Source organism: Macaca fascicularis, chromosome 16 (assembly GCF_037993035.2).
Source record: "Macaca fascicularis isolate 582-1 chromosome 16, T2T-MFA8v1.1".
Lineage (NCBI taxonomy): Eukaryota > Metazoa > Chordata > Mammalia > Primates > Cercopithecidae > Macaca > Macaca fascicularis.
Window position 1 is genome coordinate 711,968 of NC_088390.1, and position 19,513 is coordinate 731,480.

The following is a 19,513-nucleotide window of genomic DNA, read 5'->3' on the forward strand; positions in this document are numbered from 1 at the left end:
GGCTGAGGAAGGAGAATCACTTGAACCTGGGAGGTGGAGGTTGTGGTGAGCCGAGATTGCACCACTGCATTCCAGCCTGGGCAACAAAACAAAACTCCGTCTCAAAAAAAAAAAAAAAAAAAAAAGAAAAAGTAAAAGAAAGAAAGTCTATTATATACAACCACTCTGCCCTCAAAGAACTTCTGGCCTAGGCTAGGTCTCTGTCTGTGGCGATAGTGAGAAAGCAGGGAAGGATCTCATTAGTTGACCTTGGAAAGCTTCATGGCCACCACCCTCGTTCCTCATAACCTCTCTTGCCTCACTTTTCCATTGAATCTCCCACCTCTCCTCCACAGCTGACCCAGCACTCCAGCCAGAGGTTCCTCGTCATGGCTCCCTGGCTCACCCACTTCCGGTCACTGGGCCTGTGCCTACGTGCTGTCCTGGCCAACACGCTCTCCCGCCACCTGTCCACTCCCCTTTCCAGTTCATCCAGGTCTCACCCACACCAGCTGCAACTTCTATCATCTGTCACCCACTGACACTTTATTCCACACTTTACTAGACAGTGTGAGGATGCCATATATTCAGGAAACAACCTATTTTCTCCCATCCTGGGCCATGGCAGGCAACGCTAATCAACAAGGAGCCCCTTTTTTCACTGATCTCTCTTTTGATTCCAGAATCCTTCTTGAGACAGCACTCCAGCCAGTCACTCTATAAACTGAAGCTGGTACAAAAGGCGAAGGAGGCAGACTCATCCGTTTCGTGCATGTTAACACAAGCTCCCTGAGAGAAGGGATGACATTTATGCTGGTTCTGCTGCCCCCAGCCCAGCCGTCATGCTAATAAGTAGAGCAAAGCTTCATGCTAGTGCTCAATACATACTTAGCTGATCAACCTCCACACTGTGTTCCCAGGGGACGGGAATGGAGGGTGGGAAGGTGGAAATGGGATGGAGGCCAGTGCAGTGGAGATCACGGAACAGAAGGCAAAAGATTCCCCTGGGGTCTTCTTACGAGATTCTAACCTCTAAATCAATAGTGCCAACCAAATCAAGGACCAGATCTCTGACATGCGTGTTTTTTTGTTTTGTTTTGTTTTTGTTTTTGTTTTGGAGATGGAGTCTCACTCTGTTGTCCAGGCTGGAGTGCAGTGGCACAATCTCAGCTCACTGCAACCTCTGCCTCCCGGGTTCAAGTGATTTTACTGCCTCAGCTTCCTGAGTAGCTGGGACTACAGGCACACGCCACCACAACCAGCTAATTTTTGTATCTTTTTTAGTAGAGACGGGGTTTCACCATCTTGGCCAGGCTGGTCTTGAACTTCTGACCTCGTGATCTGCCCGTCTCAGCCTCCCAAAGTGCTGGGATTACAGGCGTGAGCCACTGCACCCAGCCGACTCTGATGTGCTTCTACTTTCATCACTCACCTGTTCCCCTACAAGATGGATACTTACTTACTTGCTTCCTATTTCAGAGCCAATCCAATGAGTAAGATTATAAATTAATTATGATCATACAGCATAAAGAAAATTTTCATTTCAAAAAACTCTACAGATCTATAGTTTGTAGAATGTCTACAGGATGTCTACTCAGTTACTTTTGGCACTGTTCTTTGGAGTGGATGAGAAATAAACCAGTTGGGGAAACCTTCCCCTTCCTTCCATCTTTCACTCTGCATCAGCATGTTTTGATGCCACATGAGACATTAGAAAATCAGTAGCCGGTATTTCACAGATCAGAATAATATAAGTTACCCCAATGGGAATGCATAAGGCTCATTAGTTTTGAATACATGATCCAATCTGATCACATTTCTTTTTTTGTTTGTTTGTTTTGAGACAGAGTATTGCTTTGTCACCCAGAACAAAGTGCAGTGGCATGATCATGACTCACTGCAGCCTCAACCCCCCCAGGCTCAAGCAATTCTCCTGCCTCAGCCTCCCAAGCAGCTGGGACTATAGGCTTGCATCACCATGCATAGCTAGGAGGAGGCCAGGAGTTTGAGAATAGTGTAGGCAACAAAGTGAGATCCCTATCTCTAAAAAAAAAATAAACAAATTAGCTAGGCATGGTGGTGTGTGCTTGTAGTCCCAGCTACTTGGGAGGCTGAGGGAGGAGGATCACTTGAGCCCAGGAGTTTGAGGTTACAGTGAGCTATAATGTCACCACTGCACACCAGCCTGGACAACAAAGCAAGACACTGTCGGAAGGAACTCCAGCCTGGACAACAGAGCAAGACACTGTTGAAGGGGAGAGGAGGGGAGGGCAGAGGAGGGGAGGGAAGGGGAGGGGAGAAGGAAGGAAATACCTTTCTCTCCAAATACTGCTGGGAGTTCCACTGATAAATTACGTGCCCTAGGAATGAAGACTGTTGCAGAATGGTATCAATAGAGGGAAAAACTAAAGTGAGGAGAAAAAATATGCCATTGCAGACTGGGTTTATCCATGGATAGCAAAGGCCGTTTCTCTGGTGGGTCTGCAGTCAGCATTCACAGAAACAATATTCTAATTGGAATGTTAAGCAGTGAGGCACAGGGAGAGAAAGACAGTAGCCAGAAAATGGCAAGGCAGGTGAGCAAGGTCAAGGCAGCTGAAGGTCCCCAGAAAGTTAGATAACTTTGTTTGTTTGTTTTGTTGAGACAGGGTCACCCAGGCTGGAGTGCAGGGGCATGACCGCAGCTCACTGCAACTTCTGCCTCCCGGGCTCCAGCGATCCTCCCGCCCCCGCCACCTGAGTATCTGGGACTACAGGTGCGCACCACCACACCTGGCTAATTTTTGTGGGCTTTTTTTTTTTTTTTTTTTTTTTTGTAGAGATGGGGTTTTGTCATGTCACCCAGGCTGGTCTCCAACTCCTGAGCTGAAGTCATCCACTTGCCTCAGCCTCCCAGAGTGCTGGGATTTCATGAGCAACCACACCCGGCCCTAGAACTTCTTAATTCAAGGGTCCTCACACTAATTTGCACCCCTTCCTCTTCCCTTTTGCTGGGGCTGAGGATGTTGCTCTGGTGTGGCCAGTGGGGCTGGGGAGCCAAGGTGTGGCTTGAGCACAGCTGGCAGATGGGTTACATACAGGCAAATTGAGTAAATAAGTAAACACACTGAGCATGCTAGGACCCAAATTTCTCACTGTTGTAGAAGGCAGTTGCCAGTGTTGAAAGGGAGAGGCAAAAATAAACTCTGTGGGGTGAGATTAGAATTGGAAGCATCAGCATAAAACGCAGTTTCTAATATAGAAGCAGGTGCACACACAGCTATAGATGCATATATGTAGAAGCAGGTGCACACACAGCCACAGATGCACATACACATATGTTTATACACATACATTTCTTAGCTCTCTCAGTCAAGGCAATCTGGAAGCAATGACACCGAACAGCAGTAAGCATACTTGGTTACTAAATGTCATTCTCCACCAAAGGAACAAGAAGTGCCTGGGGAAGTGGATGACTCCAGGGCTGGGATACAAAGTACAGGATAAGCCTGGTATATTCTGTTGTGCCAGAGAGGAAGGAGGTGCTCATAAAATGACAGTGGCATGTAAGAAGGATGAAGAGCCAGCTTAAAGAGGATCCCACTGGCCAAGTTAGGGACAATTTGAGAACTAAAATAACAACAACGAATCCTGGAAGGAAAAACAGACACTAATGGAAAAACTGGTGAAGTTCAATCACAGTGTGCAGGTTATTAAATAGTACCGTACCAATGCTAACTTGCCAGTTTTGACAGCTCTGCTGCGGTTATATAAGATGTCAACATCAGGGGAAGGTGGGTGAAGAGGAACATAAGAAATCTGTACTATTTGTGAAATTTTCCTGTAGGTATACATTTATTTCAAAATAAAGTAAAAATAAAAGAGATAGTGATGCCTACAACCTACTAAATGAAATATAAAAATCCGTGAGTCGATGCTGACATAGATGTACGGGGGAGAAGTGAAAGCTTTTCTTAAAGTAGAATGCCAACTGATAAATGTAGAAGAAATGATGTAGCTAGAAAAATCACCATTTGACCCGGCGCGGTGGCTCATGCCTGTAATCTCAGCATCTAGGGAGGCTGAGGTGGGCAGATGACTTAAGGTCAGGAGTTCCAAACCAGCCTGGCCAACATGGTGAAACCCCATCTCTACTAAAAATAAAAAAAAATTAGCTGGGCATGGTGGCACGCACCTGTAATCCCAGCTACTTGGGAGGCTGAGGCAGGAGAATCACTTGAACCCAGGAGGTGAAGGGTGCAGTGAGCCGAGATTGTGTCACTGCACTCCAGCCTGGGCAACAGAGGAAGACTCTGTCTCAAACAAAAGAAAGAAAGAAAGAAAGAAAAATCATCATTTGTCAATCATCTTAGTAATAAATGACTCAATAAGTGAAAGATGAGGAAAAGGATATTGATAAAGTTTCAAGGTTTCTCCCAACACTTATTCATAAATAGAGATACCTGGTAGAGACAACATCTACACCAAGTAATAAAAACGAACATAATAGGCCGGGAGCGGTGGCTCACACCTGTAATCCCAGCACTTCGGGAGGCCAAGGTGGGCAGATCACCTGAGGTCAGGAGTTCGAGACCATCCTGACCAACATGGTGAAACCCTGTCTCTGCTAAAAAAAAGAATACAAAAATTAGCCGGGCACAGTGGCGGGTACCTGTAGTCCCAGCTACTCAGGAGGCTGAGGCAGGAGAATTCTTGAGCCCGGGAGGCAGAGGCTGCAGTGAGTGGAGATCACACCAGTGTACTCCAGCCTGGGGAATAGAGTGAGACTCTGTCTCAAAAAAAAAAAAAAAAAAAGAGCATCACAAGTTTTGGGATAAACTGGCATTCTGTGCCTCCTGATATGAATTCCTGGGAACACAGGACCACTTCTGTATGAATCATAAATCATGAGGAAACATCAGACAAACCCAAACTGAGGGAAATTCCAGAAAGTAATTGGCCAATACTCTTCAAAAATGTCAAGGTCGGCCGGGCATGGTGGCTCACGCCTGTAATCCCAGCACGTTGGGAGGCCGAGGCGGGCGGATCACAAGGTCAGGAGATCGAGACCATCCTGGCTAACACGGTGAAACCCCATCTCTACTAAAAACACAAAAACAAAATTAGCTGGGCGTGGTGGTGGCGCCTGTAGTCCCAGCTACTCGGGAGGCTGAGGCAGGAGAATGGCGTGAACCCGGGAGGTGGAGGTTGCAGTGAGCTGAGATCGTGCCACTGCACTCCAGCCTGGGCAACAGAGTGAGACTCCGTCTCAAAAAAAAAAAAAAAAAAAAAAGTCAAGGTCATGAAAGACAAAGACAGACTCAATTAGTCTTCTGGGTTGAAGGAGACCAAAGAGACATGACAACTAAATGCAACCGGTGATCCTAGAGCTATTCAAACAGTCAAACAAACAAACGAGCAAGACTGGGACAACTGCTGAAATGTGAGGAGGAGACCACGGATGAAGCAGTAATGCTGTATCAACGTGAATGCCCTGATGTGGACAGTTGTACTGTGGTTATGTAGAAACCTTGTTTCTAAGAAATATATATTGAAGTATTAAGGAGTAGTGGGGCATCTTGTCTGTAGCTTGAGAATTCAAAGGTTCAGGAAAAAAGTACAGGTTGGGCACAGTGGTTCACGTCTCTAATCCCAACACTTTGGGAGGCTGAGGCCAGCAGATGGCTTGAGCCCAGGAGTTTGAGACCAGCCCGAGCAACATGGTAAGACCCTGTCTCTACAAAAAAAAAAAAAAAAAAAAAAAAAAAACACACAAAACCCACAAAATTAGCCTGATGTGGTGGTGTGTGCCTGTAGTCTCAGTTACTTTAGGGGCTGAAGTAGGAGGATCACCTGAGCCCAGGAGGTGGAGGCTGCAGTGAGCTGAGCTCATGCCATCGTACTCTACCCTGGGTGACACAGTGAGACCCTGTCTCAAAGAAAAGAGAAGGGGAAGGGAAGGGAAGGGAGGGGAGGGGAGGGGAGGGGAGGGGAGGGGGAAGAGAAAGGGAAAGAGAGAAAAAGAAAAAAAGAAAGAGAGAGAGAGAGAGAAAAAGAAAGAAAGAAAAGAGAAGAGAAAAAAGAAAAGGAAAAAGCATGCAGTGTCTGTGCATTATGTTGGGGGAGGAGATAACTACTAATGAGGAATCTGGATGAAGGCTATACAAGGGCTCTATGTATAATTCTTACAATTCTTCTGTAAGCTTGAAATGAGTTCAAAATAAACACCAATGGTAATGAGTTTACAGACAGATGCTAGGCTCTAGAAAAGCACGGGTTCTATTCTAACAAAAGGTCTTAGAGGGAACTCAGGAGAATGGGCAGATATGCAGTCACCAGTAACTTCCCCGATGGAGAGTGCCACAGAATGGCGTGAAGAAAGTGCCTATGTAGAAACCTCTTTTGCAAGAGTCAGCCAGAGGAAATCACTATATCCCAAGAGTAGAAGACAGACTAACCTCCTCTTTGAACATAAATAAAAATTGAGAAAACCATTTAAAGCATGTAAGGACAGCTCAGCCCAACCTGCTAGTGGCCATCCCCACTTCCTGCCTCCTCCCTGAGTACTGGCTCTACAGTCCTCCTACTGCTACTTGGCTTTTGGCTGGGGCAGGTGCTGCCAGAACTTTCCCTGGGCAGGTGGGAGGCTGGGGAGATGAGAGGGTGGATCCCATGCCAGGCTCAAGAGAAATCTGGTCACACGGACAAGGCCACCCACCCACATGGAGTCCTGAAAAAGATGAGAGGCCTGGCAGGGCAGGCACAGTTCCTGAGCACCATTTACTGCGTGCGTGCTGAAGGGGAAAATTCCACCTCTTCTCCTCCTTGCCACAAAGTCCGTGGGGTCGGCCTTACGACCCTCGCGGGGTACAGGGGCTAGGAGCATGCTCGAGGTCCCAGTCTAACAAGTGCGAAGCCTCGGAGGCCGAGACGGGCGGATCACGAGGTCAGGAGATCGAGACCATCCTGGCTAACACGGTGAAACCCCGTCTCTACTAAAAAATACAAAAAACTAGCCGGGCGAGGCGGCGGGCGCCTGTGGTCCCAGCTACTCGGGAGGCTGAGGCAGGAGAATGGCGGGAACCCGGGAGGCGGAGCTTGCAGTGAGCTGAGATCCGGCCACTGCACTCCAGCCTGGGCGACAGAGCGAGACTCCGTCTCAAAAAAACAAAAAAAAAAACAAAAAAAAAAACAAAAAAACAAGTGCGAAGCCTCACAGCCAGGTCCGTCTGGGATCAGGCCCACGCTCTTTCCACCACACCGTGCTGGGTCTCTGTCATCTGGGAAGTTATGAATGGTCTCAGACTTTCTGAGTCAGAGCTACAGCAAAAGTAGTAATGTGCACAAAACCAGTCCCTGCCTGAGTTCCTTCTCCAGCCTCAGGGTTCTTTGACTGAAGAGAAGAAGCAGTTCCAAGAACTCCTTGAAATTACACTCAAAATAGTGTGTGCATGACACGGATTTTTTTGACAAGAGGGTCTATGGTTTCCATTGGGTTCTTAAAAGGATCTATGACTTTAAAATGGTTAATAACGAGTGTTAGGCATTATTTTGTCTGATTATCTCTTCTGACAGATGAGGAAATGGAGCTCTTTAAACTCTGTTTTCTCCTTCGAGTTATGGTGTTTATTCTGGAGCAACAGCAGCACAGCCTGTGCAGTTTCTGCTCCTTCCTTAGGGCTGCGGAAACTTCCTAGTGAGGCCAAACAGCAGGGTAAGTGGCCAGCACTTCATTTTTCATAGGAAAATGGAGAGTCCCCAAGGAAGGGAGGCCTGGTTCCTTGCCCAAAGTATCAAGAACAATGAGTATACTTTGCATAAATCAAGGCCATGTGAAAAGAGTGGATGCCAGAATTACAGTAACTCAGAAAAATGACCCTTTAGACCAGGTAGGTTTTGGGAAAGGATGTGGCTACCTCAGACATGTGCTTTAAACCCTGGGCCTTGGCTGGGCGCAGTGGCTCGTGCCTGGAATCCCAGCACTTTGGGAGGTAGAGGTGGCAGATCTCTTAAGCCCAGGAGTTCGAGACCAGCCTGGGCAACATGGCAAAACTGCATCTCTATAAAAGATACAAAAATTCGCCAGGTGTGGTGGTGTGTGCCTGTGGTCTCAGCTACTTGAGAGGCTGAGGAGAAGGATTGCTGAAACCCAGGAGGCTGAGGCTACAGTGAATCCTGATCATGCCTCTGTATTCCATCCCAGGTGACAGTGAGACCCCATCTCAAAAACAAATAAATAAAAATAAAACCTGGACCCAGTAACTTTTAAGCCTTTTAAAACTAAAAATGTGGGTTAAGAGAAGATGGGGCTTTGGCTGACAATAGTCATCCAGGGGGTTGCTCAAAGACCTGTGGCTCTAATAGGCAAATAACCAATCCTTTTTCCCGCCCCTCAGGGGTGTCTTAGTAACTTCCTGGAGGTAAATTGAATGCAGAAGACAGGGTGCTCTCAGGGACAAAGCGGCGGAAGCCCCCACTGTCCCTCTGTGCGCCTGCTGGACACGTGCCCACTGGGCGGAGAGCAAGGGCACCACTGGGCCTTTGCAAGGCAAATGACGGCAAGGCAACTTTTTTGCGGGGGGCTGGTGGGGAGACTTCCGTTTGATGATGGAGAAGCTACTGGGTAAGTTCACTTTCTGAGATTTTAACATGAAGTACTTTGTAATCGGGCATGAAAAATATAGAAGCAGTCCATAAAATCAAGTAGGTGAATAATATTGTTCCATGTGGCGTTTCTAATTGAAACATTCTCTTAATCTTACAGTTTAACATGTTTGAAATTAAGAATGTGCTCACCCATGATAGAAGCATTAAAAGGGGGGGAGGGAGGGGTGGAGTGCAATCAGACCAAAATGTGTAAATGCAATCCCAAAGGCCCTCCTTAAAAACCTATACATTCCCAGAGAACTTCCCCCAGAACCTCAATGCATTCCCACAGAACATCCCTCAGAACCTAACGCGTTGCCAGAGAACCTCCCTCAGAACCTAATGCATTCCCAGAGAACTTCCCTCAGAACGTAATGCGTTCCCAGAGAACCTCCCTCAGAACCTCAGTGCATTACCAGAGAATCTCCCTCAGGACCTAATGTGTTCGCAGAGAACTTCCCTCAGAACCTAATGCATTCCCAGAGAACCTCCCTCAGAACATAATGTGTTCGTAGAGAATCTCTCTCAGGACCTAATGCGTTCCCAGAGATCCTGCCTCACAACCTAAAGCGTTCCCAGAGAACCTCCCTCAGAACCTAATGTGTTCCCAGAGAACTTCCCTCAGGACCTAATGCGCTCCCAGAGAACTTCCCTCAGGATCTAATGCGTTGCCAGAGAACCTCCCTCAGAACCTAATGCGTTTAGAGAACCTCCCTCAGGACCTAACCTGTTCCCAGAAAACCTCCCTCAGGACCTAATGCGTTCCCAGAGAACTTCCCTCAGGACCTCAATTCGTTCCCAGAGAACTTCCCTGAAAACCTCAATGCATTCCCAGACAACCTCCCTCCAAACCTAATGCGTTCCCAGAGAACCTCCCTCAGAACCTAATGGGTTACCAGAGAATCTCCCTCAGAACTGAATGGCATTACCAGAGAACTTCCCTCACGACCTAATGAGCTCCCAAAGAACCTCCCTCAGAACCGAAAGGCAACACCAGACAACCTACCTCAAGATCTAATGCGTTCCCAGAAAACCTCGCTCAGAACCTACCACGTTCCCAGAGAACTTCCCTCAGAACCTAATGCGTTCCCAGAGGTCCTCCCTCAGAATCTAATGCGTTCCAGAGAAATTCCCTCAAAACATAATGCGTTCCCAGAGAACTTTCCTCAGGCCCTCAATGCGTTCCAGAGAACCTCCCTCGGAACCTCAGTGCGTTCTCAGACAACCTCCCTCAGAACCTCAGTGCGATCCCAGATAACCTCCCTTAGAACCTAAGCATTCCCAGAGAACCTCCCTCATAACCTCAGTGCATTCCCAGAGAACTTCCCTCAGTACCTAATGCATTCCTAGAGATCCTCCCTCAGGACCTAATGCGTTCCCAGAGAACTTCCCCCAGAATCAAATGCGTTCCCAGAGAACCTCCCTCAGGACCTGATGCGTTCCCAGAGGACCTCCCTGAGAACCTAAAGCTTTCCCAGAGAACCCCCATCAGGATCTCAGTGCATTATCAGAAAACCTCCCTCAGGACCTAATGCGTTCCCAGAGAACCTCCTTCAGAACCTAATGCATTCCCAGAGAACCTCCCTCAGAACCTAATGCGTTCCCAGAGATCCTCCCTCAGAATTTAATGCATTCCCAGAGAAATTCCCTCAGAACCTAATGTGTTACCAGAGAACTTCCCTTAGGACCTCACTGCGTTCCCAGAGAACCTCCCTCAGAACCTAAGTGTGTTCCCAGAGAACCTCCCTCAGAACCTAATGTGTTTCCAGAGAAATTCCCTCAGAACCTAATGCTTTACCAGAGAATTTCCCTTACGACCTCAATGCGTTCCCAGAGACCTTCCCTCACAACCTAATGCGTTCCCAGAGAACTTCCCTCAGGGACCTAATGTGTTACCAGAGAACCTCCCTCAGGACCTAATGTGTTCCCAGAGAACTTCCCTCAGAACCTCAATGTGTTCCCAGAGAACCTCCCTCAGAACCCAATGTGTTCCCAGAGAACTTCCCTCAGAACCCAATGCGTTCCCAGAGAACCTCCCTCAGAACCTACCGCGTTCCGAGATAACCTCCCTCAGAACCTAACGCGTTCCGAGATAACCTCCCTCAGAATCTCAATGCGTTCTCACAGAACTTCCCTCAGAACCTAATGGGTTCCCAGAGAACTTCTTTCAGGACCTAATGCATTCCCAGAGAACTTCCCTCCCTTAGAACCTAGTGCGTTCCCAGAGAAACTCCCTCAGGACCTAATGCGTTCCCACAGAACTTCCCTCAGAACATCAATACGTTCCCAGAGAACCTCCTTCAGAACCTAATGCATTCTGAGATAACCCCCCTCAGAATCTCAATGCATTCCCAGAGAACTTCCCTCAGAACCTAATGCATTCCCGGAGAACCTCCCTCAGAATCTCAATGCGTTCTCAGAGAATTTCCCTCAGAACCTAATGCGTTCCCACAGAACTTCTCTCACAGCCTAATGCGTTCCCAGTGAACTTCCCTCAGGACCTCAATGCATTCCCAGAGAACCTCCCGCAGAACCTAATGTGTTCCCAGAGAACCTCCCTCGGAACCTCAGTGCGTTCCCAGAGAACCTCCTTTGGAACCTCAGTGTGTTCCCAGAGAACCTCCCTCAGAACCTCAGTGCGTACCCAAAGAACTTCACTCAGAACCTCAATGCGTTCCCAGAGGACTTCCCTCAGAACCTAATGCATTACCAGAGACCTTCCCTCAAGACCTAATGTGTTCCCACAGAACTTCCCTCAGAACCTAATGTGTTCCCAGAGAACCTCCCCCAGGACCTAATGCGTTCCCAGAGAACCTCCCTCAGAACCTCAATGTGTTCCCAGAGAACCTTCCTCAGGACCTAATATGTTCCCAGAGAACCTCCCTCAGAACTTCAATGCATTCCCAGAGAACTTTCCTCTGAACCTAATGCGTTCCCAGAGAACCTCCCTCAGAACCTGAATGTGTTCCCAAAGAACCTCCCTCAAAACCTAATGTGTTTCCAGAGAACCTCCCTCAGGACCTCAATGAGTTCCCAGAGAACTTCCCTCTGAACCTAATGGGTTCCCAGAGAACCTCCCTCAGAACCTAATGGGTTCCCATAGAACCTCCCTCAGAACCTAATGCATTGCCAGATAACTTCCCTCAGGACCTCAGTGCGTTCCCCAAGAACCTCCTTCAGAACCTCAATGCGTTCCCAGAGAACCTCCCTCAGAACCTAATGCTTGCCCAGAGAACTTCCCTCAGAACCTCAATGTGTTCCCAGAGAACCTCTGTCAGCACCTAAAGCGTTCCCACAGAACCTCCCTCAGAACCTCAATGTGTTCCCAGAGAACTTCCCTCAGTACCTAATGCGTTCCCAGAGAACCTCCCTCAGAACCCAATGTGTTTCCAGAGAACTTCCCTCAGAACCTCAATGTGTTCCTGAAGAACCTCCCTCAGGACTTTCCCACAGCCGCTGTTGCTCTCCCCATGGGAGCCACCTTCTGGTCCCTTCCAAGTGCGTTCTTTAGACTATGAGGCTTCCTCTGGGAGCCCAGGCCAGTCTGTCTCCAGTCATCTTTGTCTCCAGTCATCTTGTCACAAGTCATCTTGACCTTTCCAAAACCTGCCTTCCAACGTGGAAGGGCTTTCTACAGTTCCTCTGGCTGTGGACAAGGACTCAGGGGTTAGGAGTCTTCCTCCGTTTCTAATGCCCCCTCACGCACACACAGACACTGGAGCATGCACACAGTCTTCGGCTGTTAGTTTGGAAGTCTTTGGGACTTTTTTTTTAAACAGAGTGGGAGGGAAGGAACCTGGTCGCAGTGAGATGCTTAATAAAAATCTTTGGAGGCTACACGTTTGTGAAAAGCATATACTATATTTTGTTTGCTTTTTTTTTTTTTTTTTTTTTTGAGACAAAGTCTCTGTCATCCAGCTGGGTGGCATAGTAACGGCTCACTGCAGCCTCCACCTCCTGGGCTCCAGTGATTTTCCCACCTCAGCCGTTCAAGTAGCTGGGACTACAGGTGTGCACCACACCTGACTAATTAAAAAAAAATTATTTATAAAGATGAGGTTTCACCATGTTGTTCAGGCTGGTCTCAAATCCTGGGCTCGATAACTCCTCCTACCTTGGCCTCCCAAAGTGCTGGGATTACAGGTGCAACCCACTGTACCTGGCCATATGAAAAGCATACACTCTATTATATAGATGATCCATAAAATAAAATCAGAGTCCATGAGTTCATACTGATATACAAACAAATGGGGGAGAGGAAAAATTCTTCCATATAGTAGAACTCCAATTAGTAACTGTAGAAGAAGTGATGAAAATAGACAATCAACATTTGGCAAATGCCACAGAAACAATGCTTCAGTCAGGAATCAATCATGAAGGGATGCAAAAATGAGTGGGCAAAAGTTTGATGAGAGCAGGATGTTTACATAGTATCATCCCATAAGATACTTATTAATCACCAGGAGAAAAATAGTAACTTCACAGTGAAGACAGTTGGCAGGTACCACCTAAAGCAAGTAATCAAAGTGTCAGCAATAATGGGACGCATCAATGTGATGTGCCTCTTGACACAATGCACTGGGGATACAATGCCACTTTTATGGCATTCTTGCCCAAAATGGATTTAATCAAGAAAAAAACAAACAAAAACTGAGGACATTGTACAAAATACCTGGCCAGTACGCACTGAGGCTGTGAAAGACAAAGAAAACATGAGGAATGGCTGGGCGAGGTGGCTCACGCCTGTAATCTCAGCACTTTGGGAGGCTGAAGTGGGTGGATCATTTGAGCCCAGGAGTTCAAGACCAACCTGGGCAACACAGGGAGACTGCATCTCTACTAAAAATGGAAAAATTAACCGGGCGGGGTGGCGTGCACCTGTGGTCCCAGCTACTTGGGAGACTGAGGTGGGAGGACTGCTTGAGCCCAGGAGATGGAGGATGCAGTAAGTCATAATCTCACCACTGTACTCCAGCCTGGGGGACAGCATGAGACCCTGTCTCAAAAAAGGAGAGGAGGGGAGGGGAGGGGAGGGAAAAAGATGAGGAACTACTCAAGATTAAAGGAGACCAAGACCAAAGAGATCTGACAACGAAATGCATGATTATTGGGTCCTGGACCAGAAAAAGGGAAATTAATGGGACAGTATTACCTTCTTGATTTTGTTAACTGTAGTTGTTATGTAAGATGTTAACATTCTCTGAGGAGGGCATGTGAGAATTTTTTGTCCTATTTTTGTAACTTTTTTGTAAGTCTAAATTATTTCAAAATGAAAGGTTGAATTATACTTGAAAACATATACATTCGAGATTAGGCTTTCTTCCAATACCCAGTGCCTGACACTGTAAAGCTGTGTGGGCTGACATATGTCAGGGCTCAACACACCCACATGGGAAGGGATCCCAATGTAGGGAGCCACTGGGGACCTTATTAGGGGCAAACTCAGGCCCTGAGATTTATAGACACAATTAATGATAACATTCAAAAGATGTAAAAATATCCCTAATGGGTTTCTAGGGAGGGTCACAGGCGTGCCACATCCATCTTTCAGCCCCAGAAGGAGCTGTGTGCTTCTGAGACCCAGTCATGACCAGAGGGGCGAGAAATCAGGCAGAAAACAGCGAATGTTCCTCACTCACTTGTCTTGGGATTCGATATACACGTAGAGATGAGGCTCAAAACACTTGGAAACAATGCCATGAAATGGATTGTCTGGGGCTTTAGGCTTCTTTGGCTGTAAAAACAAAGAAAAATAAATCCTATACCTGAGTGATCTTTGCAAATGTTCAAGAACTTTTTTAAAAACATAACTTCAAAGTTCACTCCTAAGTCACAGATAAGAGAGTACTCAATGTAACCCAACATGATAGCTTCACGATTCACCCTGGCAGGTGAACAAAACACCAGCTTTGTTAGCATCACCCACTTGCTCTGGACGGTGAAAGACATACTGTTACCTGGATAACACATGTATGTTGAATCTGGAAGCTCGTCATCATCTATCCGACTGGTGTTTTCCAGAATTTAAACCCTGGCTAATAACAGCACCTTGTATTTGTACAATGCTTTAGAATTTAAAAAGTGCTTTCACACAATCCAATTTTTGATAGCACTTTGATGCCAACTAATATGTCACCTGCTCCTCACAATAATCCTTCATGTAGGTATCATTACTACTATTTTATACCTCAAGAAATGAGGACTCAGAGCTCTCTAACCTGCCCCAAGACATACGTAGAAGTCTGCTTTTCTTAAACTAGAACTCTATTATACCATTATTTTCCTGCAATGGTTCCCAGAATTTTTTGAATTCCATCAGTAAGAAAATGTAAGAAAAAGAAGGATGGAAAACCAACAGAGGGTTGTTAACTTTATTTTGCTACTTTCTATTCTTACCACAAGTTCCTAAAAAAATAAATAAATAAAGGTTTTTTTTGTTTGTTTGTTTGCTTTTTGAGACAGAGTCTCCCTCTGTCAACCAGGCTAAAGTGCAGTGGTGCCATCTCAGCTCACTGCAACCTGCGCCTCCTGGACTCCAGGGATTCTCGTGTCTCAGCCTCCTAAGTAGCTGGGACTATAGGCACGCGCCACCACGCCGAGCTAATTTTTGTATTTTAAGCAGAGGTCGGGTTTGGCCAGGCTGGTCATGAACTTCTGGCCTCAAGTGATCCACCTACCTCCACCTCCCAAAGTGCTGGGCTTATAGGCATGAGGCACGGCGCCCAGCCAGAAAATCGTATTTTATACCCTCAAATTTTATAAGAATAAAATAGCAGCATATAGGCAGTACGTTCTAAGAAAGGACAGTTGGTAACCTTACATCAGATAGATAGAGAGAGACAGACACACACACAGGCAGCCAGACAGACTATACTGTCTTTATTTTTTTGCTTTAGGCCACTGCAATACTAGACAAGCCCTGGTTTCCAGGCTGTTACTTGGAAGCCACTGATAAAGAAGTCATATGACAGGCAAGTATTTTAAAACTACATTTGCTACTTAATTCCTTTCCAAATATCTAAAAAAAAAAAAAAAAAAAAACAAAGATTTTCCTACATATTACTTTCTATTCCTAAAAAACGTGAATTCTGTCTATTGCCAAATGTCCACAAAATGACCCTGAGCCAAACACACCTTGCTGGGGTTGATACTAGAATATAATTTGTATGTAAATTGGCACCCACAACATACTTGTTAAATTGAACTACTCATATCTTATTTTTTTTAAACCCACTTATTGAGGTATGATTGACATTTTAAAAGCCCTACATATTTAATGTATACATCTCGATGCATTTGAGGTTAAGTATACACCCATGAAGCCCTCACCACCATCAAGGCAGTAAGTGTATCCATCACCTCCTCAAGCTTCCTCCCACCCCTGTTGTTATTATCACTTGTGGTAATAATACTTGCCGGGCGTGGTGGCTCACGCCTATAATCCCAGCACTTTGGGAGGCTAAGGCAGGCAGATCACGAGGTCAGGAGTTCAAGACCAGCATGGCCAATATGGTGAAACCCCGTCTCTACTAAAAAAATACAAAAATTAGCTGGGCAGCCGGGCGCAGTGGCTCAAGCCTGTAATCCCAGCACTTTGGGAGGCCGAGGCGGGTGGATCACGAGGTCAGGAGATCGAGACTATCCTGGCTAACACGGTGAAACCCCGTCTCTACTAAAAATACAAAAAATTAGCCGGGCGTGGTAGCGAGCGCCTGTAGTCCCAGCTACTTGGGAGGCTGAGGCGGGAGAATGGCGTGAACCCAGGGGGCGGAGCTTGCAGTGAGCCGAGATCGCGCCACTGCACTCCAGCCTGGGGGACAGAGCGAGACTCCGTCTCAAAAAAAAAAAAAAAAATTAGCTGGGCGTGGTGGCGGGCGCCTGTAGTCCCAGCTACTTGGGAGGCTGAGGCAAAGGAATCTCTTGAACCCATGAGGCAGAGGTGGCAGTGAGTCGAGATTGCACCACTGCACTCCAGCCTGGCGACAGAGTGAGACTCCATCTCAAAAAAAAAAAAAAAAGAATACTTAACATAAGATCTACCCTCTTGAACTGCTTATATATTTTAATAAATACTGGAAGAGATAAGCCCCAATGACAGACAGAAATGATAACTACCTATTTCTGGTTTTTTTTATTATTTTTTTAAATAACACATTGCAATGGTTAAAAACATCTGTAAAAACTGATTTGTAAAAAATGATCACCAAAAATTTAATGTCAACTTTAGATAGACCCACTCAATCTTGTACTTAACCCTCTTCCCTTTTTACCTTCCAGGAGCTCCATATCTTTCATTTTTTGGCAAGGTTTCTAGAAACTCTGGTCCTTCCTAAGAATAAATACAATCTGCACCGTTTACTCTTATCATCTGGAAACCACTGCCATAGCCAGGCCTTGGACTGAGCCCACAGTAGGGCCTGGGGGACCACACAAGCCTGGCTGATTGAGCTTGAATCTGCCGGGTCTAGAATTCCACTTGAGTGCACAGATGTCCTGGGAGTTTTTTGCACTTCCATTAGTTCAAGATGAAGGATCTATGATGGAGGATGAGGATTGTGAGGGGTGTCCTCACTCGCCCTGTTTTTTCCAAGTCAGTATCTATCTTTCATTATTGATTCACTAAGATGATTTAAGTGAACAGAAAAATGTGATTTAATTTATCTAACCCTATAGGACTAGATATCATGGATTTAGATTTGGAAAACATGGCTTCTACAAACAGCTATCTTTTATTAATTAAATAATAATGATAAGCATTATGGCTATTCTTTTCATTGAATTTTTTTCTTCTTTTGAAGAAAATATTCACATTCTGCAGGATGACTTCTGGTAATTATACATGTGAATTTACATAATACAGAATGTTACCATTTAAAAAAATCAACATGTATATTTTGCTTTATTTTGAACATGTATATTTTGTATTCAGCTTTACTGACTTGCTAATTTATGTGTACTTTCCCAACTGCTGACAATATTTTATCACTTTAAAATGGCTACATTATGAAACTCTTAAAAAGCCTATAGATTATATAACATTACTGTCCTGATGTTAAATTTTCTGATTTTGATCTATGGTAATATAAGTGAATGCCTTTCTTCTTAAGAAATACCTACTAAAGTTCGTGTCCTTTGTAGGGACATGGATGCTGCTGGAAACCATCATTCTCAGCAAACTATCGCAAGAACAGAAAACCAAATACCGCGTGTTCTCACTCATAGGTGGGAATTGAACAATGAGATCACCTGGACACAGGAAGGGGATCATCACACAACAGGACCTACTGTGGGGAGTGGGGGGAGGGACAGCATTAGGAGATATACCTAATGTAAATGATGAGTTAATGGGGGCAGCACACCAACATGGCACATGGCACATGTATACATATGTAACAAACCTGCATGTTGTGCACATGTACCCTAGAACTTAAAGTATAATAAAAAAATTAATTAATTAAAAAAATACCTACTAAAATATTTAGGGGTAAAGGACATTATGTCTACAACTTACAAATTGTTCTAAAGGTCAGGGGGGAGTGGGGGAAAAATGATAAAGTTATATAGGAAAATGCTAACAATTGCTGAATCCAGAAGAAAGATATTTAGTAGCTCCTTGTAACTTTTCTCCTAGTTTGACATTATTTAAAAAGGAAAAAAAGTAAAGGATAACGACAAAAAACTTGGAAAATGGGTACCAACGGCCTGATGGAAAATTCCAGAGACCGCAATGGAGCCATCTTAAGAATGGCACATCGTCAACACCACACGGGCTGGGGGGCAACACTGTGTGGGAGGCAAAGGCACTCCTGCCTCGGCAAAAAAGGGGTTTGGATCAATCTCCTGGTTTGATGATGCACTCTGGTGTCCCCCTGAAGGAAGATGAGAGATGGGAAGGGATCTGGATCAATTTCCTGGTTTCATGATGTACTCTAGCGCCCCCCGGAGGAAGCTGAGAGATGGGAAGGGATCTGGATCAATTTCCTGGTTTGATGATGGACTCTAGTATGTTAGCTGTCCCCTGGAGGAAGCTGGGAGATCAGTACACTGTACCTCACTGGACTAGGTTTATAATTTATGAGCTCATAATTATTTCAAAATATAAAGGTTTTTAAAAAGTGGTTCAGAAGATGTGGGCCTGCATATGAAGAAGTTTTATAAATATCTTTATTTATTTTGCTTATAGTTTCCTTTTTATGTATACACAAAAGTGATATATGATTGGAGATAAACTATGTTGGAATAAGTTTGAAGAACTCATCTGGTAAGTATAAAATACAGATTCTAACTGGGAAAAGAAACTGGCTATATAATTCCAACAAACTCATCTTGATCAGTCTGCCACAGGCCCTGCCCTTGATGAGGCCCCACAGGACACTCAGAAAGCTGCACGACCAGGCAGCGCCAGGGTTCCACCTCTATCAGTAGATGATGCTGCTCTGCCTGCCCTCCCCACCAACAGCACTCTTCCGCAGTGAGGAGGGACCCCTGACCTTGTCACCACAGCACCTAGGTCGTCCTCTTGCAGCATTTCTAGTGTGAGCTGAAGCAAGAGAGGAATAACGGGAGAGATTGCCTACAGTTTCCTTTTTCCTTACTTTTTTCCTACAGGGCTGCCTCCTGCCTATGGCTGTGTGATGAACGTGCTCAGTTTAGATAATATGTGCTGGAATTTCGGCTAACTGGCGTCTCCCTTTGCACCACGCAACTCCCCAGAGGGTTGATTCTCAGCTTAAACACTACACTAAGTCATTTAGCAGTAGCGTTTGGGCCAGGTTCTGAGTGTGTGAATTCCGCCCAAAAGCTGCACATGTTTAAGCTATTTCCTCCTGGAGTTTGGTGGAATAATAAAAGGTTACTGTTGTCACAGTGAGGAGGTCTACAGCTGGTCCCATTTCCTTTTATTACTACC

General features: G+C 45.7%; 1 protein-coding gene across 8 annotated transcripts in view; it reads right to left on the bottom strand.

The window, feature by feature from the left end:
- The window catches only part of VPS53 (VPS53 subunit of GARP complex), a 168,772-nt gene that overhangs the window by 50,138 nt on the left and 99,121 nt on the right, over positions 1-19,513 (bottom strand). For all 8 annotated transcript variants that reach the window (XR_012425080.1, XR_012425079.1, XM_015437417.4 and 5 more), the window contains one exon: positions 14,244-14,338. Coding sequence is in view for 5 of the 8 variants with exons in the window: in XM_015437417.4 (XP_015292903.2) it covers positions 14,244-14,338 (95 nt within the window). In the remaining 3 variants the exon portion in view is untranslated. The remainder of the gene's footprint in view (positions 1-14,243; positions 14,339-19,513) is intronic.